This window comes from Mirounga angustirostris, unplaced genomic scaffold (genome assembly GCF_029215605.1).
Source record: "Mirounga angustirostris isolate CCGP_5_RB_7025 unplaced genomic scaffold, mMirAng1.0.hap1 SCAF_2, whole genome shotgun sequence".
In the NCBI taxonomy this organism is placed as follows: Eukaryota; Metazoa; Chordata; class Mammalia; order Carnivora; family Phocidae; genus Mirounga; species Mirounga angustirostris.
In genome coordinates, this window is record NW_026991710.1 from 69,730,375 (window position 1) to 69,757,498 (window position 27,124).

At 42.3% G+C, this 27,124-nt stretch overlaps 1 protein-coding gene across 22 annotated transcripts in view; it reads left to right on the plus strand.

The window, feature by feature from the left end:
• The window catches only part of AFF1 (ALF transcription elongation factor 1), a 284,626-nt gene that overhangs the window by 34,173 nt on the left and 223,329 nt on the right, over window positions 1-27,124 (plus strand). For 18 of the 22 annotated variants that reach the window (XR_010409462.1, XR_010409460.1, XR_010409461.1 and 15 more), the window contains one exon: window positions 22,810-22,883. Coding sequence is in view for 18 of the 22 variants with exons in the window: in XM_064584752.1 (XP_064440822.1) it covers window positions 22,846-22,883 (38 nt within the window). In the remaining 4 variants the exon portion in view is untranslated. Of the gene's footprint in view, window positions 1-7,529; window positions 7,796-7,892; window positions 8,013-22,790; window positions 22,884-23,746; window positions 23,861-27,124 lie in introns of those variants that run through there. The other 4 variants (XM_064584761.1, XM_064584756.1, XM_045880811.3 and 1 more) reach the window with 4 other exon arrangements.

Consider the following 27,124-nt stretch of genomic DNA (forward strand, 5'->3'; position numbering starts at 1 on the left):
GAGAGCACAAGTAGGCAGAGAGGCAGGCAGAAGGAGAGGGAGAAGCAGACTCTCCACCGAGCAGGGAGCCCGACGTGGGGCTCGAGCCCAGGACCCTGGGATCATGACCTGAGCCGAAGGCAGCCGCTTAACCGACTGAGCCACCCAGGTGCCCCTTGATATGAGTTTCTAAAGGAGAAACTCAGCAAACTACAGCCTATGGGCTAAATCCAACTTGTCATCTGTTTTTGTAAATAAAGTTTTATTGGAATAGCTATGTTCATTTATGTATGATCTATGGCTGCTTTTGTGCTACAGTGGAAGAGTTGCATAGTTGCAACAGACCATGTGACCCACAAGGTTTAAATATTTAAAATACTTGCCATCTGGCCCTTTACAGAAAAAGTTTGCCAATCCCTACTCTACACGATAGGAACAATTTTCTTCTTTCTATCCTGAGGGCTTAGAATGTACCTTTCCCAGGTTTGTTGAATGAATGAATAAATAAGCTTTGAAGGACAAATATTATATCAATAGGTAGAACTGAGAGAGATTTATTTCAAAAGATGAAAAGAGCATTCTAGCTAAAGGGAACAGAAATAGTATAAGCAAAGGGGTGCCTGGGTGAGTCAGTTGGTTAAGCATCCAACTCTTGATTTCCGCTCAGGTCTTGATGTCAGGGTTGTGAATTCAAGTCCCACATTGGGCTCTATTGCTGGGCATGGAGTCTACTTAAAAGAATAAATAAATTTGTTAAAAAGAAAAGAAACAGTATAAGCAAAGATGAAAAAGTGAAAAGGGTAGATTTCCGGTAAAGCGAAATATTTAACAAAAGTGAAGCTGGAAAGACAAACTCTTTTGGGAAGTCTGGGGTCTAGAATGGGGAGTTGGTGCTTAGTTCTCTTTGCAATTGCCAGATATGTCACATGACCGGAGATATGCTTTAGGAGGACTCATCTGGCAGCATTGTGGAGAACACACTAGAGAGAGAAGACAGAGGAGGAATGGAGAACAGTTCAGAGGCTGCTGGAATAGTGAAATACAAAGAAGCTGACTCAGTATGGTTGATGTCAGCTCAGAGACACAATGCAGCTTGATAGACTCACTGTACTTGGTCTACATCCCAGCCCCACAGTAGCCTAACTGTGGGGTACTAAGCAAGTTGCTCAGTCTTTCTGGATTTCAGTCTCTTTGTCTGTAAAACATGGTGATTCAGTGAGGATCCAATTAGGAAAATAACACTCATGCCAGGTAATTTAATAGAATTTAATAAGGGAAGACAGTCTTTTAGGCTGAAGAGCTTAAAGACCAAGCAGGGGATTAAGCAACTGCAGGAAGCAATGGCCACTTCCAAGGCTGGGACTAAGGAAAGACAGTGTTAGCAGAGCCCAGGAGGCAGAGCTGCTGATCGTGACCTGTGGGAGCTAGAGCTAGGGAGAAGGAGCAGCCACTGGTGCAGAGCCATGCCCAAAGCAGAGAGAGGAGAGCCACTCTGGAGTCTCCTCTCTCCCTGCCCTCCTGTCTCCTTCCAGTGACATCTATTGGCCAAACCTAGACAGAAGTCAGTTCCCAACAAAGAAACCTAGGAAAGGTGATTGCAACAATCAACCCCTTGTGATTCACAGCAGAGTAGAGGAAGAGCAGGGACTGGATGTGAGGCAAACACGCAACTCCGCAACACACATGGATGTATCACCAGAGGTTACTGTGACCAGCGCAGCTGAGACTACACACTGGGCCGCCACATGGTATACAATCAGTAAATGGTCAAGGGTTTGGGTTTTTTCTTTTTTCTTTTTTTCTTTTTTTAAAGATTTTATTTATTTATTTGAGAGAGACAATGAGATAGAGAGAGCATGAGAGGGGATAGGGTCAGAGGGAGAAGCAGACTCCCCGCCGAGCGGGGAGCCCAATGCGGGACTCGATCCCAGGACTCCAGTATCGTGACCTGAGCCAAAGGCAGTCGCTTAACCAACTGAGCCACCCAGGCGCCCTGGGTTTGGGGTTTTTCTTACCCTTTCTTACATCTCTATCCTCATCTTTTACCAATTTCCTCCTATTTTGGACATATTGAACTATTTCTAATTTCTAAAATTCACCGTGAACTCCATCACTTTGGGACTTGTGCATGTTTAGCTCCCTTTGCCACACACCATTGCGCCCTTTCCTGATGACTTTCATTTCCCCCAACTCCCTCTTTCTTTTTGTTATTATCCTAGGTTCGGCCTCTGGCAGGATTGTCCCTGAGTCCATCAACACTTCTCCCATAGCGCCAGGTAGACTGTATGACAATGAATTTATCTCTTTGTTTTAGTTTTCTACTGCTGTATAACAAATTACCACAAACCTAGCAGTCAAAAACAGCACACATTTTTTACCTCACAGTTTCTGTAACTAAGAAGGCCAGCATGCTTTACCTGCGCCCTCTGCACAGGATCCTACCAGGCTGGAATCAAGGTGTTGGCCAGATGTATCCTCCTCTGCAGGCTTGACCAAGGAAAGATCTGTTTCCAAGTTGCCTTGGCAGAATTCATTTCCTTGCAGTTGTATGACTAAGGTTCCTATTTTATTGCCAGCTGGTGGCCAAAGACCACTCTCAGTTCCCAAAGACACCTTCTGGTCCTTATTTTATGGCCCTCTGTGCAACATGGTGATTTGCTCCTTGAAGGCCAGGAGGAGAGCTTCTGCTATAGCTTCAAATATCTGCTTTCCTCCTCCTTGGACCCCTAGATCCTCTTTTTAAAAAGAGCTCACCTGATTAGATTGGGCTCACCTACATTCAAGGAGAGAAAAATTAAATAGCAAATACATACCAGGACTGGGAATCTTGGGGGCCATTTAGAATTCTGCCTTCCATACTCACCTTCTAGATGTGAACTGTCCAAAGACAAGGCAAGTTTCTTGTTTGTCATTATATCCCAGAATTGAACAGAATTAGTACCTGACACTTAGCAGCTATTCACTGAAAGAATGAAGAAATACAACAAGAAAGGGAAGGGAACTTGTAGGGGAGGGAGATATTAAATATGACTTGGTAGGTAATGGACATTTGAACCTGAATCCTGGGTCTATAATGGTGCCATTATAAAAAGGTGAAAACCAAATAGGAGGAATTGGGTTGAGTGGGTTCTGATTATGGAAGAATGAGTGGACAGAATGAAATAATATGTATTTCATACTTCATATGCTGAGTTTGTTTTGCCTATGGCACAACCATGTGGAAATTGCCTGTGAACAAATGAGGGTGAAAGTCTGGAACTTAGAAGAGAGATATGGGTCGAGGTGAATCATAGTATTGAGTATTGAATTCTTAAGTTGTGCCATAGTTGGTAGAGTACTCTTACCACCAATCCTTCTCCCATAACTTGGCTTTTGTATTCTGGCTCTGACTCATGTCTTTCCCTTTTCTACTTCCCAACTATTTGATTTTCCCATAATTACTCAAATTTTTCTTATCCTCATCCTATTTAACCCTCCAGATGTAACTGTCAGAATAAAAACCTATTGCCAACTCTCTTGGGCCTGCTGATGTGGATTTAACTGTAATAAACATTAGTTGGGATATTTAGACTAATCTAATTATGTGTATAGTGGTGAGAACATGACCTTGAGCCACAGAAGAGCTGGGTTCAAGTACTGCCTCTGTTTATTTGCTGTATAATCATGATCAAGATGAATGATCTCTCCGAGCTTATTCCTTCTTTATACATGAACTAGATATCTACGCATGTTTTCAAGAGAATTAGATAAAATTTTGTGTGTGAAATGTCTGATAAATTGTAGAAATTCAGTTAAATCCTTGCATTAATTTTTTTTAGAGAAAAATATGGATGTTGTGCTCATATTCTTTTGCTCCAGATTCATTGGGATTTTTCAAATTACTATTAGACATATGAAATCAGTTTAACAATATTACTACATGACTAAAAAACATTCATAATCCCCACTGGGATTGGGAAGCAGTATGTAGTAGCAATGAGTAAAAACTCACAGATGATATGAAATTCGTATTGTACTGGTTAGAAAATGTGATGTCAGGTTACTTGGAACCATATTTTCTGCTAAATATTCATGATGAAATAAAGACAGCTATTTTAATTCCAGTAATATCGCACCTAGTTCTTTTTAGAGCTAAAGACAGCAGGTTTATATTTGCATATCTGCCTCCCAGGTTGAGATGTAAAGCTAGGAATTTCTGTATCTGCCTACAATCTATGCTGAGCTCTCAGCACACTTTCTTACGTGGCCTCAGGGATTATGATGGCAGTCTTCCAGTCTCCTATTCATTTTCATAAGGTAGCCACAGTAGTCTGTCTAAAATGCAGCCTGGGGGCACCTGGGTGGCTCAGACGGTTAAGCAACTGCCTTCAGCTCAGGTCATGGTCCCAGGGTCCTGGGATCGAGCCCTGCATCCGGCTCCCTGCTCAATGGGGAGTCTGCCTCTCCCTCTGCCTGCCGCTCCCCCTGCTTGTGCTTTCTCTCTCTCTGTCAGATAAATAAATAAAATCTTTAAAAAAATAAAATAAAATAAGAGAAAATAAAATGCAGCCTGTTTGAATCTCCTACTCACTGCACTTAGGATGAAAGGAAAACTCTAGGTTGGCATGGCTGGTACTTTACCAGCAGCTTTCTGTTGACCTTTCCTGTCTTCTATCTTATCACTGCCCCTCATAATCTTTGCCCCAAGGTCCTACTACCCCCTCTTTGTGTTCTTTTTTTGGGAACTGGCTCTTCCACCACTTTCCCTTACCTGGTTTAAGCTAAGCTTTCCACCTCCCTCACTGTCACCTTTTCCTCATCTACACACCTCCCAACTCTGGGTTGCTTGTTTTCTTTTACAAGTGTATGCTCAGCTTTCAATTTGGTTGGGATTTATTTACACTTTGAAGAAATTATCCCTTTGAAATATACATGCAGTAATTTTGGAGTAACATAATTTAAACTGCCGGTCTTGCTAACTGCGGAGTTTAGGAGCGCTTCAGGCTGGTCAAGCAAACAGCTGTCCGTGTCGTGATGCAGGCACATTTCCCACCAGTCTCCATCTTAACATTATGTTCCTGCCCCTTTGTACCATTCGGGCGCTCTGAGAATACAGCCTATGAATTTCTGTGAGTCCCAGGGGGTTCATTTGTTTGTCTTTAAATTTTAAGTAAAAACATGGCTGAAAATTGTCAAGTAGCATCCCAGGAGTCCTTACATGAAGAGGCAGTTTTAAAAGTACTCTTTAAAAAGGGAGAAGGCGGGGGGCACCTGGGTGGCTCAGTCAATTAAGCATCTGACTCTTGATTTCAGCTCCGGTCATGATCTCAGGGTCGTGAGATCCAGCCCTGCATCGGGTCCATGTGGGCATGGAGGCTGCTTAAGATTCTCTCTCTCCCTATCCCTCTGTCCCTCAGTAGTAATTTCTATACCAACATGGGGCTCGAACTCAGGATCCCAAGATCAAGTGACCTGCTATTCTCACTGAGTCAGCCAGGTGCCTCAGAAAGGCAACTTTTTGAAAGAAAAAAAAAAAAACCTCACTAGAATAACTATCCTGCTTTTTATTTATTATGAAAAAATTAAGGGGTACCTGGGTGACTCAGTCAGTTGGGCATCTGCCTTTGGCTCAGGTCATGATACCAGGGTCCTGGGATCGAGCCCCGCATCGGGCTCCCTGCTCAATGGGGAGCTGGCTTCTCCCTCTCCCACTTCCCCTGCTGTGTTCCCTCTCTCTGTCAAATAAATAAATAAAATCTTTTAAAAAAATTAATTTTGACTTAAGTGTTTTTAAGTAACCTACCATCTTTCCAGAAATTAATCGATAGAAGTATGCATTGGAATTATTTATTTATTTGTTTCTGCTAGGCACTGGAACCTTTGTTATTGATACAGCCTATCAACTAGCACATTGCCTTAAGAATATCCATATAAATGGAATGGACTACTCTCTGAAGCAAAACTACATCATCTTCTACAAAAAATTTTTGCAAAATGACATCCTTCAGCTCCAAAAGCAGGAAAATAAAATTATCATACTTTCACTGACAACCTTATTTACTAAACTGACCACAGTTTGAAGGTATTAGGAGGTAGTATGGGATGATTAAAAGGAACATGACAAAGGAAAAAGTTTCACATAGGAGTGGTAAAGACAGATTATAAAATAATATTATGCACATATATATTACAATGAAATATATTAGTTCTATAACAAAAAGGTTAAAATATTTGTTATGGTTAGAATAGATACCAATCTCGGTTAGAAACTTTTAAGAACTATACAAACACCCGTCTGTCAGAGGTGACTCCTGCTCAGAGATGACCTCTAATCATCTAGAGGCACACCAAATTTCATCAGGGACACCTTCATTATTTTAGCTGTTAAAGTAAGCCAAATCAATATCATCATGGGAGCATAGGGAGTAGGAAGAGGAGTTATATTGTGGAAAACAATCCATGGGAAATTAAGTGAGGTAACCAAAGGTTTAATTTGGAAATGCAAATATCTATTGATTGGGTTTTCAGTCAACACCGTTCATATACACAATGAAGGAGTAATGAGGGGCAAAGCAATAGGGACAAGAAGAAGGAGGAGGAAGAAGAGGAGGAAGGTGAAAAGAAATACAGAGAGCACTGAGTGGGTTATTTTCATACATTATATTCATTTACATTTACATATTACATTTGAATAAGGTAATCTTCATCCAAATAATTTCACCCAGTTTAAACCATTACTGTAAAAACCCATCTGAGCCATTCAATGTAATCTTTCTGCATCTCTTTCAGTGGGGGAGGTGAGATGGCGCAAAGGCTAGACTCGATGCTTTCCTTGTTGTGTTCGTAGAAGGAATCGAGTAGCATTTTAACTAGACATTAGCTTTCCCTTCTTCCTTTGGTTCTGTTTGCCAAAGCCCCTACCCCTATGCGGATTTTCTGGGGTTGGGCGGGTGAAATGTAAGAACCCAGAGGATGGATTCAGGAGATCTGTTTCCCATGCCACTTTGTAGCTTGTGGACACTGGGCACACCACTTAATTTTCAGCTCTTCGGGTTCATTATTTGGGAAATGGCGATAATGATGTATCTGTTTTATAAGGTTGTTGCGAAGATGAGTCGGGCCTGTGTGTGAAAAGCCCTCCATAAACTGGAAAGCACTCTCTAGATATGAGTTATTATCTCCTTTAAAGGGCACAGAATCTGTTTCGATTGCATAGGGGATTGCAGAAAGACTCCTTGACACTTTTAGTCAGAACTTGACACGGAGCTGACTGTCTCTGTAACACGAAAGGGTTCTTGTGTCCCACATCAGCCCGGGGCAGGGTCACCCACGCTGCCTGCGCGGTCACTGCAGTATTCCGTCCTCAGAGGTTGCTCGCCCTGGATCCTCCCACCGGTTTTCCGAGGAGGGCGGCGATGTTCCTAGCCATTTGGGTGGCGCCAGCTAGAGGGCGTGGGCCGGGCTGATCCGCTTAGCGCCGGGCTGCGGGGCGGGGGCGGGCCGGGCCGGGCCGGGGGCGGGGTCTCCCGAGGAGGGCGTGGCCTTGCCTCCGCGGCGTTCTGGCGCTGCCGGCGCGCGGAGCTTGGGAGCCAGCAAGCGGACTAGCGCGCGGCTCCTGCGCAGTCGGCCGCCGCCTGCGCGCATCGCGGGCGCAGCTGCATTTTCGCCTCCGCTCCTCGCGAGCCGAGAGCCGTGCGAGCCGCCTCCGAATCCCGGGAGGACGCGATCCCCTTCGCTCTCCGCACCCGCGCCCTTTCCCCACCGCAACAGGTCAGGGGAGGGCCGAGGAGGTGGCGAGGGCGCACGACTTGAGACTGGAGAAGCAAGGGTCAGGAAGGTAAGCGGAGCCTTGTGCGCCCCCGGGCTGGGGGTCAGCCTCGCCGGGAATGTCGCAGCCGCGGACTTCTGGGAAGCCCAGGCTCTCCCCGCCTCGCTGCCTGCTTCCCAGCACGCTGACTCAAGTAGCTGGCGTTCCCACTTTTCCGGTGGGAACCTTCGGGGGAAACGGGCGAAGGAGACGCGGAGCTCGCATCACCCTTGCAAATCCGGGGCAGGTAGCGTCTGGAAGAACTGGGGGTGGAGCGGTGGGAAACACAGGAAGAGACCCATTTTCCTTCCCCACTCCCCCAAATCAGTCGTCTGCTGGTGCGCCCCGCGTCTTGCGGAAGGATGTTCGGTTTTGGAACCTAGACTCGGGGTTGCGTAATAGAAGCGTCCCAGAAGTTTCTCGGGGAGTAAAAGCGGGGCTTTTCTCTCTTCCATCCCGAGTTCCCCTTACCCCCCCCCCGTCATTCTCACCCCTCCCCCTTGCGTCTGATTGAGAGAATTAGTGGATCCAATCCAATCTAATTGTGATTGAGATGGAGGCGCGTGTCGGTGGTCCGCAGCCTCGAGAGAGGGAGGGGGAAAGTTGAAGGTGGCACCTTCTGAGACTTGCCCCTGGGGCGCAGGGAGACTGCATCTGCAGAACGTGGAACTGGTTAATTTCTCTTGATAATTTTTTACGCCGGTGTCTTATCCTCGTGTGACTGCTTCTTTCGAGCCCCCCGACGCTGCGAGCGCCAAGGTCGTCGAATTAAAAGGGAGAGGACTTGGAGAGTTGTGTGAATCGTACCCACCTTAACGTAATGGTAGTTACGTTAATGAATCTGCAAGGGATCTTCGGGGGTCTCGATACTTTCTTACTAGGTTGGTTGGTCTTGCAGGAGTTTCTACACTCACCTACACCCCAGTATTGTTATGCAAATTTCCCAGGAAGACCTTTGGCTTTGGAGGTGGAGATGTGTCCGTTTCTTCCGGGAGCCAGTCTCTCGCGGGGAGGGGAGGTGCGGGGGGCGCTTGCAGACCATGTTTTGCTATGTTTTAAGTGTGGGATGGGGCAATTTTAACCCTGTTGGTGCACGTTGAGGGCTGGGGGCCGGGGGATGACATACCATCGAGGAACCAGACAGATTTAAAACCTTAAAGGCGAAACCGGAATTAAGGCGAAGACCCAGTGTTCCCTGGGACAGTTGCAAAGTGAAAAAAGCTCAGAAATTGAGATACAGAAACATCAGGCGAGGGAGCGCCCTGAGAAGTGTGGGGATTTTGCTTGTGCAAGATTATTTCAGAGCGAGGTCCTGCAGAGTTCGTAGAAGGTAGGCAGAGGTAGGATACCTCTGCCGGCAGTACGTGTGTCATACTCCGGGTGGAGATAGAAGGCACGTAAAAGAAAAAGACCTTTGGACTATGAGTCTAGTTATGCTCAGAGGCTTGAGAATACGTAGGCATGGCCCTGTTTCAGTGTTTACTTCCTCTGTCTAATGTATTTCCTTAGCTTGCCTTTCATCTTTAGTGGAAAGGATTCCTTGAGTGGATATTCTGGACATAAATTCACAGGAGAGTTGAAAATTCTGCATGGCTCCCTGCTTTAATTTAAAGGTGTTGTCTCTTGCCAGTGTTAGAAAATATTGTATTTGAAGATAAAGACGCAGAGAAGGAATGGAGAGTACTAAAGAATAATGACCCAAGAGAACGGAGACTAGGAGAGAAAGCAAGAGAATAACTCGTGCCACTTGTGTAAAACTAGAAGACTAATTTGAATTTAGCTAGTTTAGGAGAGGGGGAACCACAGAAAGGACTTGGGATCTTTAAGACAAAGTAGTATTGAAGAGTAGGACACAAGGCTTTGAAAAAAATGAGTTTAGGTGCCCCTAGTGGATGAGATCAAGCCCCTCAGGCTGCACGCTGGGTGTGGAGCCTACTTAAATAACAATAAAAATGAATTTAGATATTGGGGGATCCCCCCTTTTTTCTTTTTCTAAATATAACTTACAGGGATGATGAGACTAGAGGTGTAGGACTTGCAGGCTTTCCACCTGCAGAAAGAAAATGAACTGTTAACTTATCAGAGTTAACATGTTCTATACGTTCACTGTAGCAATCAAATTTCTGTGGTGGCTTTGGCATTTGTGATTTGCTTAACTCTTCAACTTTGTAAAAATACAATCTTGAAGAATCACAGTGTGTTAAATTAGAATACAAAGGTCATCCAGGGACTGAGAATTTATGGTCAGAAAAGCCCAGTGATTTTATTTTATTTTTTTTTAAGATTTTGTTTATTTGACAGAGACATAGCGAGAGAGGGAACACAAGTGGGGGGAGCAGGAATGGGAGAAGCAGGCTTCCCGCCAAGCAGGGAGCCCGATGTGGGGCTCGATCCCAGGACCCTGGGATCATGACCTGAGCCAAAGGCAGATGCTTAATGACTGAGCCACCCAGGCGCCCCTAGCCCAGTGATTTTAAACACTGCTTTCTCCGGCAAAATGTGGAGTAGGCATGCATTTTTTGCCACCAGAAGTCACTGTTTTGCTGTGAGGTTATAAGACTTAATACTTGGAGGTGGAGTTAGACTACATCAAAACTGGCTGTCTCTTCTGCATCCTATCTGGTTTGACTGCATTTTGAAGGAGTGGGTTGAGCTAAAAGTTACTGTTTTATTAACTAAAATTCTCAATTGATTTTGGATTAAATTTGGAAGAGTACTGTTCAATTACGATACATACAAGTTGCATGTCTGAAAAATGTCTACAAATCACTGTAGCCATGTGATTGTTCAGTTGAAATTATATTGCCTTGAGTTGAAAAGATGGGTAAAAAAATTAAGTTTAGAAAAGCAAAATTGTTTTCAATATTTTCCTTTCTTTGGAGTTTTTTAAAAAGATTGATTGATTGATTGATTTGAGAGAGAGAGCGAGAGCGCGCATGCACAAGTGGGAGGGGCAGAGAGAGAGGGAGAAAGAATCTTCAAGCAGATTCTGCGCTCAGCACGGAGCCCAGGAGCCCAGGAGCCCAGCACGGTGCTTGATCCCACAACCCTGAGATCACAACCTGAGCTGAAGCCAGGAGTCAGTCCCTTAACCGACTGTACCACCCAGGCATCCCTCAATATTTTTTCAAGAAGCAAGTGAAAGGAGTTTCATGCTCAACTGTAATTTGTGCTTTCATTAAATGAATTTGCATGATCATTTATGAAGTTAATTGGTTGTTCAAATTATAAATCTTTAAGATGGACTTATGCTTTCACTTTTTAAAAGGTAGAGCTAATATATGTATAAATATTTGGATCATTGTAAGACAGGGAACAATATACCCTGCAGGTGTCTCTGAAGGTATGGCAACATAGTTGGGATAGTGTCCTTACTATTAAAGCCCTATACTGAAAGCTGACCTTCAACTTGAATTCATTTGCTAACTTAGATATGTCTGTTGAAGCTAAAAGCTTGAAGTTCCTCTATTTTAAGAACTCTAGATTATGAACTAATTTTTCAGGATATTGAGAAAGTATGTTGGAGAGAGTACAAATTAAAGAACTGCATTAACATAAATCTACAAAGTTTTGTAAATAATATTTTCCTCATTAAATTATAAATTCTGGGGATGCCTGGGTGACTCAGTCATTTAAGTGTCTGCCTTCAACTCAGGTCATGATCCCGGAGTCCTGGGATCAAGTCCCGCATCAGGCTCCTTGCTCAGTGGGGAGCTTGCTTCTCCCTCTGTCTGCCGCTCCCCCTGCTTGTGCTCGCTCTCTCTCTGTCTCTGTCTGACAAATAAATAAAATCTTTTCTTTTTAAAGATTTTATTTATTTATTTGAGAGATAGAGAGCGTGAGAGGTGTAAGGGTCAGAGGGAGAAGCAGACTCCCCACCGAGGAGGGAGCCCGATGTGAGACTCAATCCTGGGACTCCAGGATCATAGATCTGAGCCAAAGGCAGCCGCTTAAGCAACTGAGCCACTCAGGCGCCCCAAAATAAATAAAATCTTAAAAAAAAAATAAATTCTGTTCCCAAACAATCTTTAATTGGCTGTAGTTTTCTAGCTGTCTCTCTCTTTTTTATACACAGTAGTTTATTTAATATTTACTGACTTGAATCTCAGATTTTATTCAAATAGATTTCATAAACCCTGTAATACATTTATTAAAATCCTACCGCAGTGCAGAAGTAAATGTGAAATATGTAGTTCTTTGTAGGTACACATCCTTTACTCCTGTTTATATATGTACAACAGAGTATTGTAGAATTGAAACCCTGAGGTTCTAAGGCCATCAGGGTTGCTAATAGGAGTTTCTGTCTTATGCCTTAGGACAGAACTTCTTCAGTAGTGTTCTCCAGGGGAAGAAAATCAGCTGATTCTTAAATTAGCTGGCCCATTTTAAACATGACTAAGGATTTCTTGTTAGAGTGACTTTTTCCTATTAAAAGGCTGAAATTATTGTGACAAGTGGAGTCCAGAGGAGTCAATTACATCATTAATATAATACCTCATATTCATTCCTAATACCTCATACGTATTGAGCATCTTCTATGTGCCAGGCAGTACTCTAAGCTTTGGAGAAACTGTGGTAACACCATGATCAAGAAAGAGCGAGCTCATGCAGGTGGACTTTACATTCACATAGCATAAAAGCTATTTACCCACAGCTTTCAAATAATGTATCATTTAAGCTTAATTGCAACTCTAAAGTTGGAGTTCATTTTCCATTTTAAAATCAGGAAATTGAGTTGAAGAAGTTAAGTGACTTGACTCTGTGACTCAAAGCCCGGTGCCCTTTCCACTATGGTACACTGAGTTGGCTTTGTTGATATGTGGTTTCCTGTTTTTCAAGAATTACAGCTTGACTCTAAAATATAAATAGTGTTTCTCCCTTGGCTAAGTAATTCTTTCTGATCATTATGGGAATAAAAAAGCATTCTGGACATATATTTGTGACTCGAAAGGAAAATATTATGCAGGCCTATTAAAAAGACATTTGATATTTATTTGCACCATATAAAGATCCTTACCTTCCTAAAAAATTATATGCAAGGGCTTATGAAAAACCATCTCCCTTAGTGTTTGAAATCTATTCAAGTTATGAAAGGTCAGTCACATCCCTATGTGAATCAGGATATACCCATACCATTTCCTTCAATCTTATAGATTCAGTGAATATATGCAATATAGCAGTGGTTTTCAAACTTATATTGTCAGAATCTTCTGGAAGACTTGTTAAAACACATGTCTCCCCCCCACCCCCAATTTTTGATTCAGTAGGTCTGGGGTAATGCCCAAGAATTTGCATTTGTAACATGTTCACAGGTGATATTGATGATGCTAGTTCTGGAACAACACTTCAAGAACTACTGCCATATAGCAGAGAATTTAAAATTTTAAAAGCATGGTTACTGAACCAGACAGCTTGGGCTTGAATCTTGCATATGCCACTTACTAGCTGTCACACCTTAGGCAAATTGCTTAACTTTTTGTCAAAAACCGAAGGCTCTGAGATTTTACCCTACTTCAACAGGTTAACCTGCCACAGTTTCGTGGGCTCGACTTTATTGCTCATAATAATAGCCGTAGCCGGGGCGCCTGGGTGGCTCAGTTGTTAAGCATCTGCCTTCAGCTCAGGTCACGATCCCAGGGTCCTGGGATCGAGTCCCTCATTGGGCTCCCTGCTCAGCAGGGAGCCTGCTTCTACCTCTCCCACTCCCCCTGCTGTGTTCCCTCTCTTACTGTGTCTCTCTCTGTCAAATAAAGTCTTTAAAAAATAATAATAATAATAGCCATAGCCAGAGTGTCAACATTTTCTTAGACTGGTTCCTTAAGCCCCGGTTTCCAAAGCAAGACGCAGAGAGTCAAATGACACCTGGAAATAAAGAGGGTTGCATTACAGGAGAGGAATCCTGAGCTTAGGGAAACCTAGTCTTTTATAATGGGCAGTGTGCCCTTTGCTCCGGAGGGAGAGACAGTATTTTGTTTATACTGCTCAGTAAACATGCTGCCCTGTGCTGTAGGAGACACTGTCTATTTTCCAAGGCTGTTCTCTATACAAACATCCTTAAAGATTGTCTAGAACAAAGACAGTTGGTGACTCTGCTTGTACAATATGCAGAAGTGCCATAGACCCATGGAATACTGGCCCCTAACACTTTTCCATTTCCTTACAAGATGGGGTTAATAAGACTGTTACTCCTAATAAGATCTCCCTTACTGGGTAGTTGAGTAGATTAAAGGTACTAAAATTTGGCAAGTACTTGGAGCAGAGCATAGTAACTGCTGCATAAATATTTCCTGTTATTATTCCTGAAGGAAAAATGTGTGTGTGTGTCTTAATGGTAAGTATTACCTTATAAGATGAAATAATTGTTTTACTGAGTATCCCTAACGTTGAGTTTGTTCCAAGGAACTTCTTTAATGGGTCTACATTTTAAAATGGGATAATGCATTGTTGTACCAGCCCGTGGGGAATGAGGCAGAAACATTTACTACCAATATTCATGTGTTCTCTCCTGTTTCTCTGCCTCTTTACGATTACATAGAATCATGTGACTAATTCTGGGGGTGCCTGGCTGGCTCAGTCCAAGGAGCATGTGACTCTTGAAGAGTATGCAACTCTTGATCTTGGGGTTGTGAATTCGAGCCCCATGTTGGGTGTAGAGATTACTGAAAAAAAAAAAAAAAACAAAAACAAAAAACCAAAAACCAAAAACCAACAACCCAACAACCCATAAATAAACTTTTGGGGGGAAAAAAAATAATAGTCATGTGACTAATTCTGTCCAGTGGGCTATCTGTGGGAGTAACATGTGAGCTAAAGCATTTAAGTGGCCCTCATGAGACCCTCCAACTCCGTTTACTATGGCAAACCCTGAAGCCACATTTTGAACTAGTGGAGATTCCAACAGTTTGGGTTTCTCAATGTGGAGAAAAGCTCCTTGCCCTCTTTCCTACCCCAACACACCAGTATGCAATGGACATGAAGAGTGAGTATGAAATAAACCTTTGTTCTGTCAAACACTGAGCTTTTGATTTAATTTGCCACTACAGGATAACCTGGATGACCCTCACTATCTTCCAGTGCCTGTATATAAAATATAATACCTACCTACTGCAAGATACTTGACTATTTTAAAATATAGATTCTGGATGGATATATATATATATATATATATATATATCCATATATATATGGATCTAGACTAGGAGCTTGTATTCTGTTGAGAGGATATGAGCAGTTAACATTTATTTTTATTATTTTGCATAAGGTAATTTCAGATGGTTAAGTACTATGAAAAATAGGTGTGGCCAGCATTGTTACTTTCCTTCCCAACACCCATTCCCATTTTTTTGTTGTTAGAAGAACCTTAATTGTGTGTGGGACTACATTGTGCCTAGTCTTAGGTGATAGATCATGCTTGTTCTTAGCCAGTGCTAACAATTTGTATCCTAACTTACCTGCCTCCCCTGCAGCTTTAGGAGGCCATGTGTCCTAGCTCTGGATTTTTGATAGGCAAGGTCTTGGGGAAGGATTTTCCTTTCCTAACAAAAGAGAAAGATGTGGCTGGCATAGCCACACCTTCCTCTTCTCATCTTCTTCCAGCCTTAAATGTAGGTAAGATATCTGCTTATGCTAGCAGCCTTTTTGTACCATGAGGTGACAAGCATAAAGACAACATGCTAAATATGGCAGAGCAGAAAGAGCCAGAGTTCTTGGTGGCCTCATTGAACGGCTAACACTAGTGGCTACTGGACTTGCTGTGGAAGTATAAACTTCCATTAATTAAGCAGTTGTTACTTGCAGCTAGACACATTCCTAACCCATGTAGATTATAATGGAATTGAGAATGGTTGGCTGGAGGATATGATTGAAGGCACAACAGTGCCACATTAGCTGCTGTAACCAGGAAGGCCTCTTTGAGAATGTACCTTTGAGCAGAGACCCAAATGATGAGAGGGAGCCAACAAGGTGTGAAATGTGTACTTGAGGTTGGGGTAGCACTGGAGTCCTCTTGAACAAGGATTTTGAAATGAAGAGACAGTTGGGGAAATCCATGATGGATTTCTAAGCTATGGGTGCCACATGTCATTGGAGAGCTAAAGGAACTGTTGAGTGATCAGATCAGTTTGGGGCCTTGGGAGATTATGATCTGCTTGGGGCAGAGTTCGGGAGAATGCTGATGAAAACAGTGTATGATCCATGACTCACCCCTGACACATTGCCTGTTACCAGGAGACTGTTAACTCCTGGAGGAATGTGTGTGGAAGGGAAGGGAAGTAGACTTGACAGGGACTACTGACCAGTCCACACTCCCTCTTGAATCCAGACGGAGTTCTTTTCCTCATATTCTCCTTTGGGAACTGGGTCATGGTCATGGGGCTTTGAGACTTGCTTATCTCTGTTGTCATTGAAAAGCAAAATATGGATTCTCCCAAGCATGTGCTTTGATTGGCAGAAAAATAACCCGAACAACAACTGCGACTGTTTCACTGAGTGCTTAACATGAGCCAGGCATTGTGCTAAAAGTATGACACACCTTTTATTTAACCCTACGACAATCCCCTGAAGCCCCATATTACTGATGAGAAAGCTGAGACCTTAGGGGAAAAAATAGTAATTTTTTTGAGATTATATAGCTAGTAGGTTGCAAAATAGACCTTTTAACCAGCTTGTCGTAAGACTTCTGAGAGTGGGTTCCCTAGAATGTGCTAGGTTTTGGAAGCCCTTAAAAAGTGAGGGAAATTTTTTTTTTTACTTGACTTGTTTTACTTGCTATTTTGGTGAGAAAAGCAATTTGATATACATGACATATTTTTAAAGATTTTATTTATTTGAGATAGAGCACATGCAGTGGAGATGGGGGGGTGCGGAGTGGTAGAGGGAGAGGGAGAAGCAGACTCTCCACTGAGCAGGGAGCCTGACCTGGGGCTTGATCCTAGGACCCTGGGATCATGACCTGAGCCGAAGGCAGATGTTTAGAGGATTGAGCCACCCAGGTACCCGGACTTTTTTATTTCTGAATAAATTTGTTGCAAGAGGCTGGAAGGACTACAGAAGACCTGGCAGGGTACATTCCTAAATGAAACATATTTGTTTCACTTATATGAAATGTAACATAAATGTTGCTGACTTAAATAAGACCTGCTGTGTATTCCCCTCCCCCGCCAACTCCACAAGAGCTGCTATGTATTGAATGATTATGATGTGTCAGTGTGCTAGGCATTTTAGCTAGATTATATAATTCACTCTTTTCAGTAACACTGTAAAATTTGCTATTTTCCATTTTATGGATGGGAACACTGAGGCTGGTAAGGTTTAATTTGCCCAAAGTGATCACCTGTCTCACTTGAACCTGTCCTTTTTCTGCTGTACAGCCAAGTTGGTACTTTCTCTGCTTTTTTCTTTTTATTTATTTATTTATTTATTTTTAAGATTTTTTTTTTTTTAATTAATTTATTTGGCAGAGAGATAGCACAAGTAGGCAGAGTGGCAGGCAGAGGGGAAGGGAGAAGCAGGCTCTCCGCTGAGCAGGGAGCCCGATGCGGGGCTCGATCCCAGGACCCTGGGATCATGACCTGAGCCGAAGGCAGCCGCTTAACTGACTGAGCCACCCAGGCGCCCCCTGCTTTTTTCTTTTTAAATAGGAAGATTTTAAACTGCCTACTCCCCCCCCCATCACATTTTGTCTTTATAATCTTTGGGGGTATAATATTAAAAATGTATGAAAACTTAAGGAAGACCTCTGATTTCAATATTTATAGGCCAGTCCATTTTCCTTCCAGCCCCTCTATTTAGAGAAAAATATGTTTACACAGATAATAAAGGATTCATAGCATACATAATAGAAGTGTCCCTTTCCAGAGAAGTCACCATTTATAGTTTGGTGTATGTGTGCACACACGTGTGTGCGTGTGCCTGCACATTTGTGTTTGTATGGTGCTTAAACAAAAAACATTTTTTTAAGCAAATTGGCTCACATTGTACATGTTACACATCTTGTTTAGATAAACGTATTATTTTTGATGTTTTGTTGCATCTCATGATGTATCATAATTGATTTAGCCATTTCTGTGTTGGCATGTATTAAGTTGTTACCAGTTTTCTTAATGTTATAAACAATATTTTATTGCACATAATTCCTTGTGCACATGTGACTATTTTTATTTTGTTCTGTTTTTTTTTTAAAGATTTATTTATTTATTTGAGAGAGAGAGAACGAGAGAGAGAGAGAGCACATGAGAGGGGGGAGGGTCAGAGGGAGAAGCAGGTTCCTTGCTGAGCAGGGAGCCCGATGCGGGACTCGATCCAGGGACTCCAGGATCATGACCTGAGCCGAAGGCAGTCGCTTAACCAACTGAGCCACCCAGGTGCCCTATTTTGTTCTGTTTTTGTTTTAAGTTTATTTTTTAAATTTAAATTCAATTAACATATATTATTGGTTTCAGAGGTAGAAGTCAGTGATTCATCAGTCTTATATAATACCCAGTGCTCATTACATCACATGCTCTCCTTAATGTCCATCACCCAGTTACCCTATCCCTCCACTCCCCCTCCCCTCCAGCAACCCTCAGTTTTTTCCCTGAGATTAAGAGTCTCTTATGGTTGGGCGCCTGGGTGGCTCAGTTGGTTAAGCGACTGCCTTCGGCTCAGGTCATGATCCTGGAGTCCTTGGATTGAGTCCCGCATCGGGCTCCCTGCTCTGCAGGGAGTCTGCTTCTCCCTCTGACCCTCCCCCCTCTCATGTGCTCTCTCTCAAATAAATAAATAAAATATTAAAAAAAAAAAAGTCTCTTATGGTTTGTCTCCCTCTCTGGTTTCGTCTTATTTCATTTTCTCCTCTCTTCCCCTATAATCTTCTGCCTTGTTTCTTAAATTCCACACATCATGGGGCGCCTGGGTGGCTCAGTCATTAAGCGTCTGCCTTCAGCTCAGGTCATGATCCCAGGGTCCTGGGATCAAGCCCCGCATCGGATTCCTTGCTCGGCAAGGAGCCTGCTTCTCCCTCTCCCACTCCCCCTACTTGTGTTCCCTCTCTAGCTGTCTCTCTCTCTGTGTCAAATAAATAAAATCTAAAAAAATAAAAATAAAAAATAACTGAATTCCACACATCAGTGAGATCATATGATAATTGTCTTTCTCTGATTGACTTATTTCACTTAGCATAATACCCTCTAGTTCCATCCCCGTCATTGCAAATAGCAAGATTCCATTTTTTTTTTTTTGTGATGGCTGCATAATATTCCATTGTGTGTGGGTGTGTGTATGTATATATATATACACATCTTTATCCATTCATCTGTCAATGGACATCTGGGCTCTTTCCATAGCTTGGCTATTGTGAACATTGCTGCTATAAACACTGGGATGCAGGTGCCCCTTCAGATCACTATTTGTATCTTTGGGGTAAATACCCAGTAGTGCAATTGCTGGGTCATAGGGTAGCTCTATTTTCAACTTTTTGAGGAACCTCCATACTGTTTTCCAGAGTGGCTGCACCAATATCTTCTCCCATTCTGTTGGTTGTCTTTTGGTTTGTTGACTGTTTCCTTCACAGTGCAGAAGCTTTTTATCTTGATGAAGTCCCAATAGTTCATTTTTGCCCTTGCTTCCCTTGCCTTTGGCGATGTGTCTAGCAAGAAGTTGCTGTGGCCGAGGTCACAGAGGTTGCTGCCTATGTTCTCCTCTAGGATTTTGATGGATTCCTGTCTCACATTTAGGTCTTTCATCCATTTTGAGTCTATTTTTGTGTATGGTGTAAGAAAATGGTCCAGTTTTGTGACTGTATTTTTTTTTTTTAAGATTTTATTTATTTATTTGAGAGAGAGAATGAGAGAGAGAGAGCAGGAGAGGGGGGAGGGTCAGAGGGAGAAGTAGACTCCCTGCCGAGCAGGGAGCGCGATGCGGGACTCAATTCAGGGACTCCAGGATCATGACCTGAGCCGAAGGCAGTCGATTAACCAACTGAGCCACCCAGGTGCCCTGTGACTGTATTTTTAAGAAAGATTCTTTGAAAGAGACATTAAGTGAAGCGTATACTAATTTCCTTTCTTAGCAGTGGTTTAGGTTAATAACTTCCTGACTACAGTAGGCCTCCATTCCAACCTAACCTAACCTTGTGAGTTGCATGGCTCCTCCCTACAGCTGTGTAAATCATACATCAGCATCTAAACAGTCTTTCATGGGCTGAATTTGGGTTGTTTTTTTGTTTTGTTTTGTTTTGATGAGACATAATTGAAATAACAGACAATAATCTGGCAATGCAGCCTCCTTGCACCTGACTCTGGGGAAAGGTTCGTGCCTCCTGGCAAATTAAAGAATAAAGAATTTGAGTTGAATAGACAAGTTCTTGGCTGTGCTCTGGGGCCAGATCCCTCAGAGAATAAGTCTCTTTCACTTTGTACTGTGTCCACTCACCCAAGAAGCCAGTGGTAAGACCCACAGGTTTGTCCAACCCCTTCAGTCTTGGACTTGTCAATCTCTAGGACAGTTAAAAAGAATAGTCTTTTAGCGATTTATTTATTTATTTGAGAGAGAAAGAGCAAGAGTGCGTGTTCATGTGAACATGAGCACATGTGAGTGGGGGAGGGGCAGAGTGAGAGAGACTCCCCAAGCTGACTCCCTGCTGAGCATGGAGCCTGATGCGGGGGCTTGATCCCAGGACTCTGAGATCATGACCTGAGCCAAAATCAAGAGTTATCTGCTTAATCAACGGAGCCACCCAGGTGCCTCCAAAATAGACTTTTTAAAGAGAGGTTTAGGTTCTCAGCAAAATTGAACAGAAGGGACAGAGATTTCCCATAGACTTCCCTGCCTCCCCCCCACTCCCCTTCCTACCCCCATGCACCGCCTCCCCATAATTAACATCTCCCAGCAGAGTGGTATATTAGTTACAAATGAGGAATTTGCATTGACACATCATTATCACCTAGGGTTATAGGACCATCTTTCTCCGCAGTTCTGCACGGCTTGCCCTTCATTTCCTTTAGGTCTTTGCTCAAATGTTACATTCTCTGATCACCCTATACAAAATTACAACACCTTACCTTGGTTCCTTGCTGCCACTGTACACTTTTGTTTTTCTCTGTAGCGCCTTTTAATATCTAACATCGACGTATTTTTCTTACGTGTCTTCTTTGCTAAACTCCTATAGTTTGCAAGCTCAGTGATGGCAGGTCTGTTTTCTTCACTCCTATTCTCTGTATGTGGCTTAAGAGTAGATGCTCAGGAAATACTTGCTGGCTTAGTGACTAAATGAACAAATAGGGGAACTCAGGACCATTCTCAAGGTTGGTGTTCCTCCACAACCCAACCTACCATCTCCCTCACTGCCCTCTGGCTCTCCAACAAGCCCGAGGGAGGGCACGGTTGGGCTGCAAGCAGGTGGGCATCTTGATTGGGAGGGTTGTGTGGGAGACTGCCATCACAGACTCTTTGGAAGCTGTCACAGTGTTACGAAGAATAATGCTGAAAGGACACACTATTTTATTGAGCATCTACTGTGTGCCGGTCCTACATGTTGAGAGAGAGAAAAGGAGAGAGCAGCAGAAGAGGTGAAGGGAGAGAAAAGGAAGGAGGGGGAGTAATGGCGGGAAAGGGAAGGGAAAGAGGGTAGAGAAAGAAGGGAAAGGGAAGTAAAAGTGTGTTGGAGAGCGGGAAAGTGAGAGAGAGTAAGGGGTGGCGCCAGCAGTGGTGGGGTGGGGGGAATGATTGGGATTTCAGTTGGAGAATTTAGGAAACTTGCCTAAGCCCCTGTAGGGCTGCTAGAGCTGGTTGGAGGAGTGTGTTACTCCAAAGCATGGTTTTTTGTTTTTTGTTTTTTAATTTTATACCCCAGAGCATGTTTGACCCTGAAAAATTTAGAGCTCTACCAGTGTGAGTTTAATTAGAGTATTTGTAGCATCCATATTGCATTCTTTCTTGGGGGGAGGAGATAGAGTGACAGTGAAATCTGCTGGTATGGAAACATTGTGGTGAGCAATTTTAATTTCATGGAGGAGGAGATAAAAGACCTTATCAGGTGTCAGAGTAGAGCAGGACTATATTCAGTTTTCAGCCTCAGCCGGAAGTGTAACAGCCTCTTAAACGTAAGAGGCAGGCTAAAACTGTTACAAATGTAGTGTGTTTTCATTTGTATCACATAGTTTGTTAACTCTGTACCAAGATGATTTGTAATAGATCCTTTGCCTTAAGGATGTTTGGAAAAATTGAAACTATTTAAAGCAAGTTAGGAGAAGTGCAGTAAATTTACAAATACCTACAAGAAAGGGAAAAGGAAACAGCTGTTGATAGTGTTAACCAGAGAGAGAGGTTGTTTCTAGAGATACACAGGACAGTACCAAGGCCATCTGCCCAGATTGTATAACTTTTTCTGTTTTCCTTTTTCCTTTTTCTCTCTTTCATTTTTCCCAGTACTCTTTTGAGAGAATGCTCAAAAATGTCTTTGGAGATTAAGCACCTTTTATGAGTGGAAGTAAATTCTTACAATTGGCTCTTATTTATCCTAGTTTTTTATTAAGTATTCTTATGTAAAAACCAACTGGCTGATTTCCTTTCTTGTGCATACTCTTACCTTTCTACCTTTTGATTCTAGGGAGGGTGTTGACACAGCCTGTTACCTCAGGCAAATTACTTAAAACCGAGTTGCAGTTTTCCTCTTTAAAATGACTTATTAGTATATGGGGTATTAGCATCTACCTTGCAAGTCTATTTTCATGTTTACATGAAATGTCATTTTAAAAGGGCTCAACACAATGCTTGGCAAGAGTAGACACTGGGGAAATGTTATTTCCTTTCTTCCTTCTCATGATAAACTTGTGCATATTTCTTCTGGCTGAAATGGCTGTGAGCAGCGGCCTCAAAATTAAAAGTACATTTGGCCTTTGATATATGGTAACCAGTTTCTTCCTGCAACTTGAGAGTTGATGAAGAACCACTCTCTGATTCCAGTGAGAACATTGAATTCTGTTTCTAGTAAGATCTTTTTGGAAGTCATGTATACCTATGAGTTTACTTATGCGCTAATAAGTCACAGGTTGCGCTTTCTCTTTCAGATGAACAGACTTGTTATTTTCCACTGACTGGCAGCAATGGCGTTCACCGGAAGGGTCAAGAATAGCGGCAGCAGGTAACGGTGAAATCCATGATTCAACGATGTGACAATATTTAATTGTAGAGTGTATTTTTCAAAGAATAAGCTTGAACGAAGAAAATATGGGAAAATTCAGTTTTCTCTACATGAAGCCAAACCTTAGACTGCCCCCATATTTTCTTTCAATCTAGCATTTTCTGAGCCTCCTAACTCATTTCTTTAACATATGGATGTTATAGTAGATCAGCATCCTAATTCTGGGTTCAAGATATTGGTCTATATTACACAGCTTTGGAGAAATGAGCCACCTATTCATGAAATCCACCTTCTCCCAAGAGCTATGAAGGAGGGAATTTTGTCAGTTACATTTTAATGCTTTCAGATCTCTCCCTCCACATAGAATGTGCACATGGAGTTAACTTCCTTCTTGCATATCCTACATGATCAGGGTTGGCCGAGGGGAGCATATTAACATTCTGAAGCAGCTATTAAGAATAACTCATTTTCTACCCAGAGGGAATTCTTTTTTTTTTTTTTTTAAATATTTTATTTATTCATTTGAGAGAGAGACAGAGAGAGCACAAACAGGGGGAGAGGCAGAGGGAGAGAGAAGCAGGCTCCCTGTTCAGCCGGGAGCCTGACATGGGGCTTGATCCCTGCACCCAGAGACCATGACCTGAGCTGAAGGCAGATGCCCAACCATCTGAGCCACCCAGGCGCCCCTCCAGAGGGAATTCTTAATGTCACTGATCAATTTTTATTTCTACTGTTAGATACTCAAGCTTACTCAACTAATATTTATTAACAGATGATGGTGCCTGTAATTCTGGAAGGTCCTGCCTGGATGCTTTCCTACGCCCCCTCTCGGGCTCATTTGGGAACCTCTTCCTCTATTCCAGGTGGCCTTGGTGGTACTGTTGATAGAGGAAGGCCCGTGACCCAGGCTGCAGCAGCCCCCCTTCTGCTGGAACTCGGGGACGCTGATGTCCGCTGCCTTTAGGCTTGTGCATGATGTTCGTTACACATAAGTTTTACATTTTTATGCCATTAAATGTCTTGTCCTTTATGGGTTCTGGTTTTATTGTGCTGAGAAAGGTCTTTCCAACTCCGAGATTGTGCAAATAATGTCATGTGATCTCTGCTGACACTTGAACGGTTTCAATTTTTGCATTTAAATCAGAACTTGAGCTGGTGGCCTCTGGGACGATCTGGTCAACAGATGGGTTTTGTTTGGCCCCTCACAGTGTTCTAAAAAAAAGATCTGCCCGTGTTTTTTACCTAACCATCTAGACTCCCCAAATCTCTTTAGAAATGTAAGATTTCACGCCAGGGGGCTTGCACTGCTGTGTGGCAGCACTTAGGTACCATTGAAGGGCTGCTGTCTTTCCCAGGGCCTGAGCTGAGACGAGTTCTAATTCACACCTTACCAAATGGCATGTCACCAGTACGCTTCGGGGTATGCCGGCATGTTCATCCTGTCGGCCTGCCCGTCAGCCAGAACTCCAGAATTCCCACCTGTTTCCTCCTGCAGACATCTGCTTTGTCAGGTTGCCCCAGAAAGACTCGATGTAAAAAAAAAAAAAAAAAAAAAAAAGGTCTGGAGAGTGCAGATGCTTTTCTAGTTTGCTGCAGTTCCCACACAGGTGGACTCACACATTTACTTCACGGCTTAGCCCCCTTCACTTGTGACCCATGCCAGATCTTGGACTTCTACATTTTTAAAATTTTTATTGATTAATTATTATTTTTTAAGATTTTATTTATGTATTTGACAGAGAGAGACACAGCGAGAGAGGGAATACAAGCAGGGGGAGTGGGAGAGGGAGAAGCAGGCTTCCTGCTGAGAGGGGAGCTCAAGACCCTGACATGACCTGAGCTGAAATTGAGTCATATGCTTAACCGACTGAGCCACCCAGGCGCTCCAGGAGTCATTAAAAAAAAAAAAAAAAAAAAAGGCTAGCCAGTTGTTTCAACATAATTTAGTAAATCTCTATCTTTTCTCCATTGATTTGAGTGCATCATCTTAATTACATCACATTTTTTAGTCTGTTGGACTCTTTTGTTCCATTGATTGTTTCTTCTGGCAATGGTGCCCTACTATTTCACTGTATTTTCTTAGATCTTAATATTCAGGCACTTCTTTGTCACTACTTTTCATTTTTAGAATTTTGGTAGTTACTCACATCTGATTACATTTCCATGCTTCCTCTGAAGTCATTAGTCCTTTTCTAGAAAAATGTTGGCATTTTGATTTGGGTCCCTTTGAATTTCATCAATTAGGGAGAGTTGCATTCTATAGCATATTAAAACTGGGTCTTCCTACCAAGAGTCTAAATATCAGAATGGTGAACTTTTAAGAGGATGAAGAAATTTTAAATTTCAACTGTAAGATTTTTGTGGGCGTATGATTTTTCAAAAATTTCTAGTTGTTGACATCGCATCCTATGTAATTTTTGGTAGAATAATTATAATACAGTATTATCAGTGACAAGATTAAAAAGTATTTTGTATTCTATTATTTACATGTTTGCTATTGTTAATAATTATTAGGATGGGTGGGGCACATGGGTGGCTCAGTTGTTAAGCGTCTGCCTTCGGCTCAGGCATGGTCCCAGGGTCCTGAGATCGAGCCCCACATCAGGCTCCCTGCTTGGCGGGAAGCCTGCTTCTCCCTCTCCCACTCACCCTGCTTGTGTTCCCTCTCTCGCTGTGTCTCTCTCTGTCAAATAAATAAACAAAATCTTTTAAGAAAATCATTATTAAGATGGGTAAGTGGCATTTATAGGAACATTCTGGCAGTTATAGAACCAGTTTTATTGTTTATTACATTTTTTTTCAACTCATAACCTCCCTGATGTGCTCCTTTAATACCCAGTGCAAGTGATAAAGCTAGGCAAAGTCCTGAATGGAGCTCAATTTTTAATATATATCAATAGCTTACTGTTTAAATGTTTAATCATGACAGGTTAATCTTTTAGTAGTCCAGAAAAAAACCCCATCAAATTCATGTGGAACTGGTCCAGGGCTAGCACGTATTTGAAAGGAAACAGATGTGTATTGAGTATGCAACTCTAATTGTTCAAACTAAACAGAAATCTGAGTGTGAGCCCTTACTTTGCTCAGGGATATCAAAAGTCATAAGTGTGGGCAGAATATTAATGTAATGTGTAAAGACAGTGTTTTAGTTCTTATAAATAGGCTTATTCTCTAATTTGCAGATTTATCAGCATTAGACACTAGTGAATTTCAGCTCACTTATATTTACCCCCACCTTCCTTTTCCTCCCCTTTCTTTCTGTTCTTTATAAAAATTGTTATTGGAGTATAACAAACTGAATAGGGCAGACATTATTAGTACAGTTCAGTGCGTTTTCACAAAGTGAACACACTTGTGTAACCGATCAAGTGACAATACCAGCCCTCCAGAAGCCTCCTCCTGTCCCCTTTCAGCTACTAACTCCCTCAAAGGCTGCCACTCTTCTGACTTCTAACACCATGAATTTGTTTTGTTTGCTTTTGAATTTTCTTTAAACTTAATCATGGAGTATACTTTTTATATTTTCTCTTCAGTATTGATGTTTATTTTTATTCTATTTCATACATTTAAATATCTTTAACTTTTAAATATCTCAATGTTTTTTGTATTAAATTACTATGTTAGGTATATTTTATATGGCCCATATTAAATATTTTTATGTTCCTTTCCATCAACTTTCCAGTCTGATATGATAATATAATTAGCCTTATTCTTTCTTCCATTTCTTCCTCTTCTACCCTCCAACTATTAGCTCTGCTTTTAGTTTTAAATTGTCCAGATTGACAGCACATTTTATTTTATAATTATGCATTAAAAGCTTTGTCTCTAAATTGGTAATAGAAGTTTGAAAAATCGATCCCGGTGTCCTGGGATCGAGTCCCACGTCGGGCTCCCTGCTCAGCGGGAAGCCTGCTTCTCCCTCTCCCACTCCCGCTGCTTGTGTTCCTGCTCTTACCGTCTCTGTCTCTGTCAAATAAACAAATAAAATCTTAAAAAAAAAAAAAAAGTTTGAAAAATCAGGGGCGCCTGGGTGGCTCAGCCGTTAAGCATCTGCCTTCAGCTCAGGTCATGATCCCAGGGTCCTGGGATCGAGCCCTACATCGGGCTCCCTGCTCAGTGGGAAGCCTGCGTCTCCCTCTCACACTCCCCCTGCCTGTGTTCCCTCTCTTGCTGTCTCTCTCTCTCTCTGTCAAATAAATAAATAAAATCTTTAAAAAAAAAAAAAGTTTGAAAAATCAGTA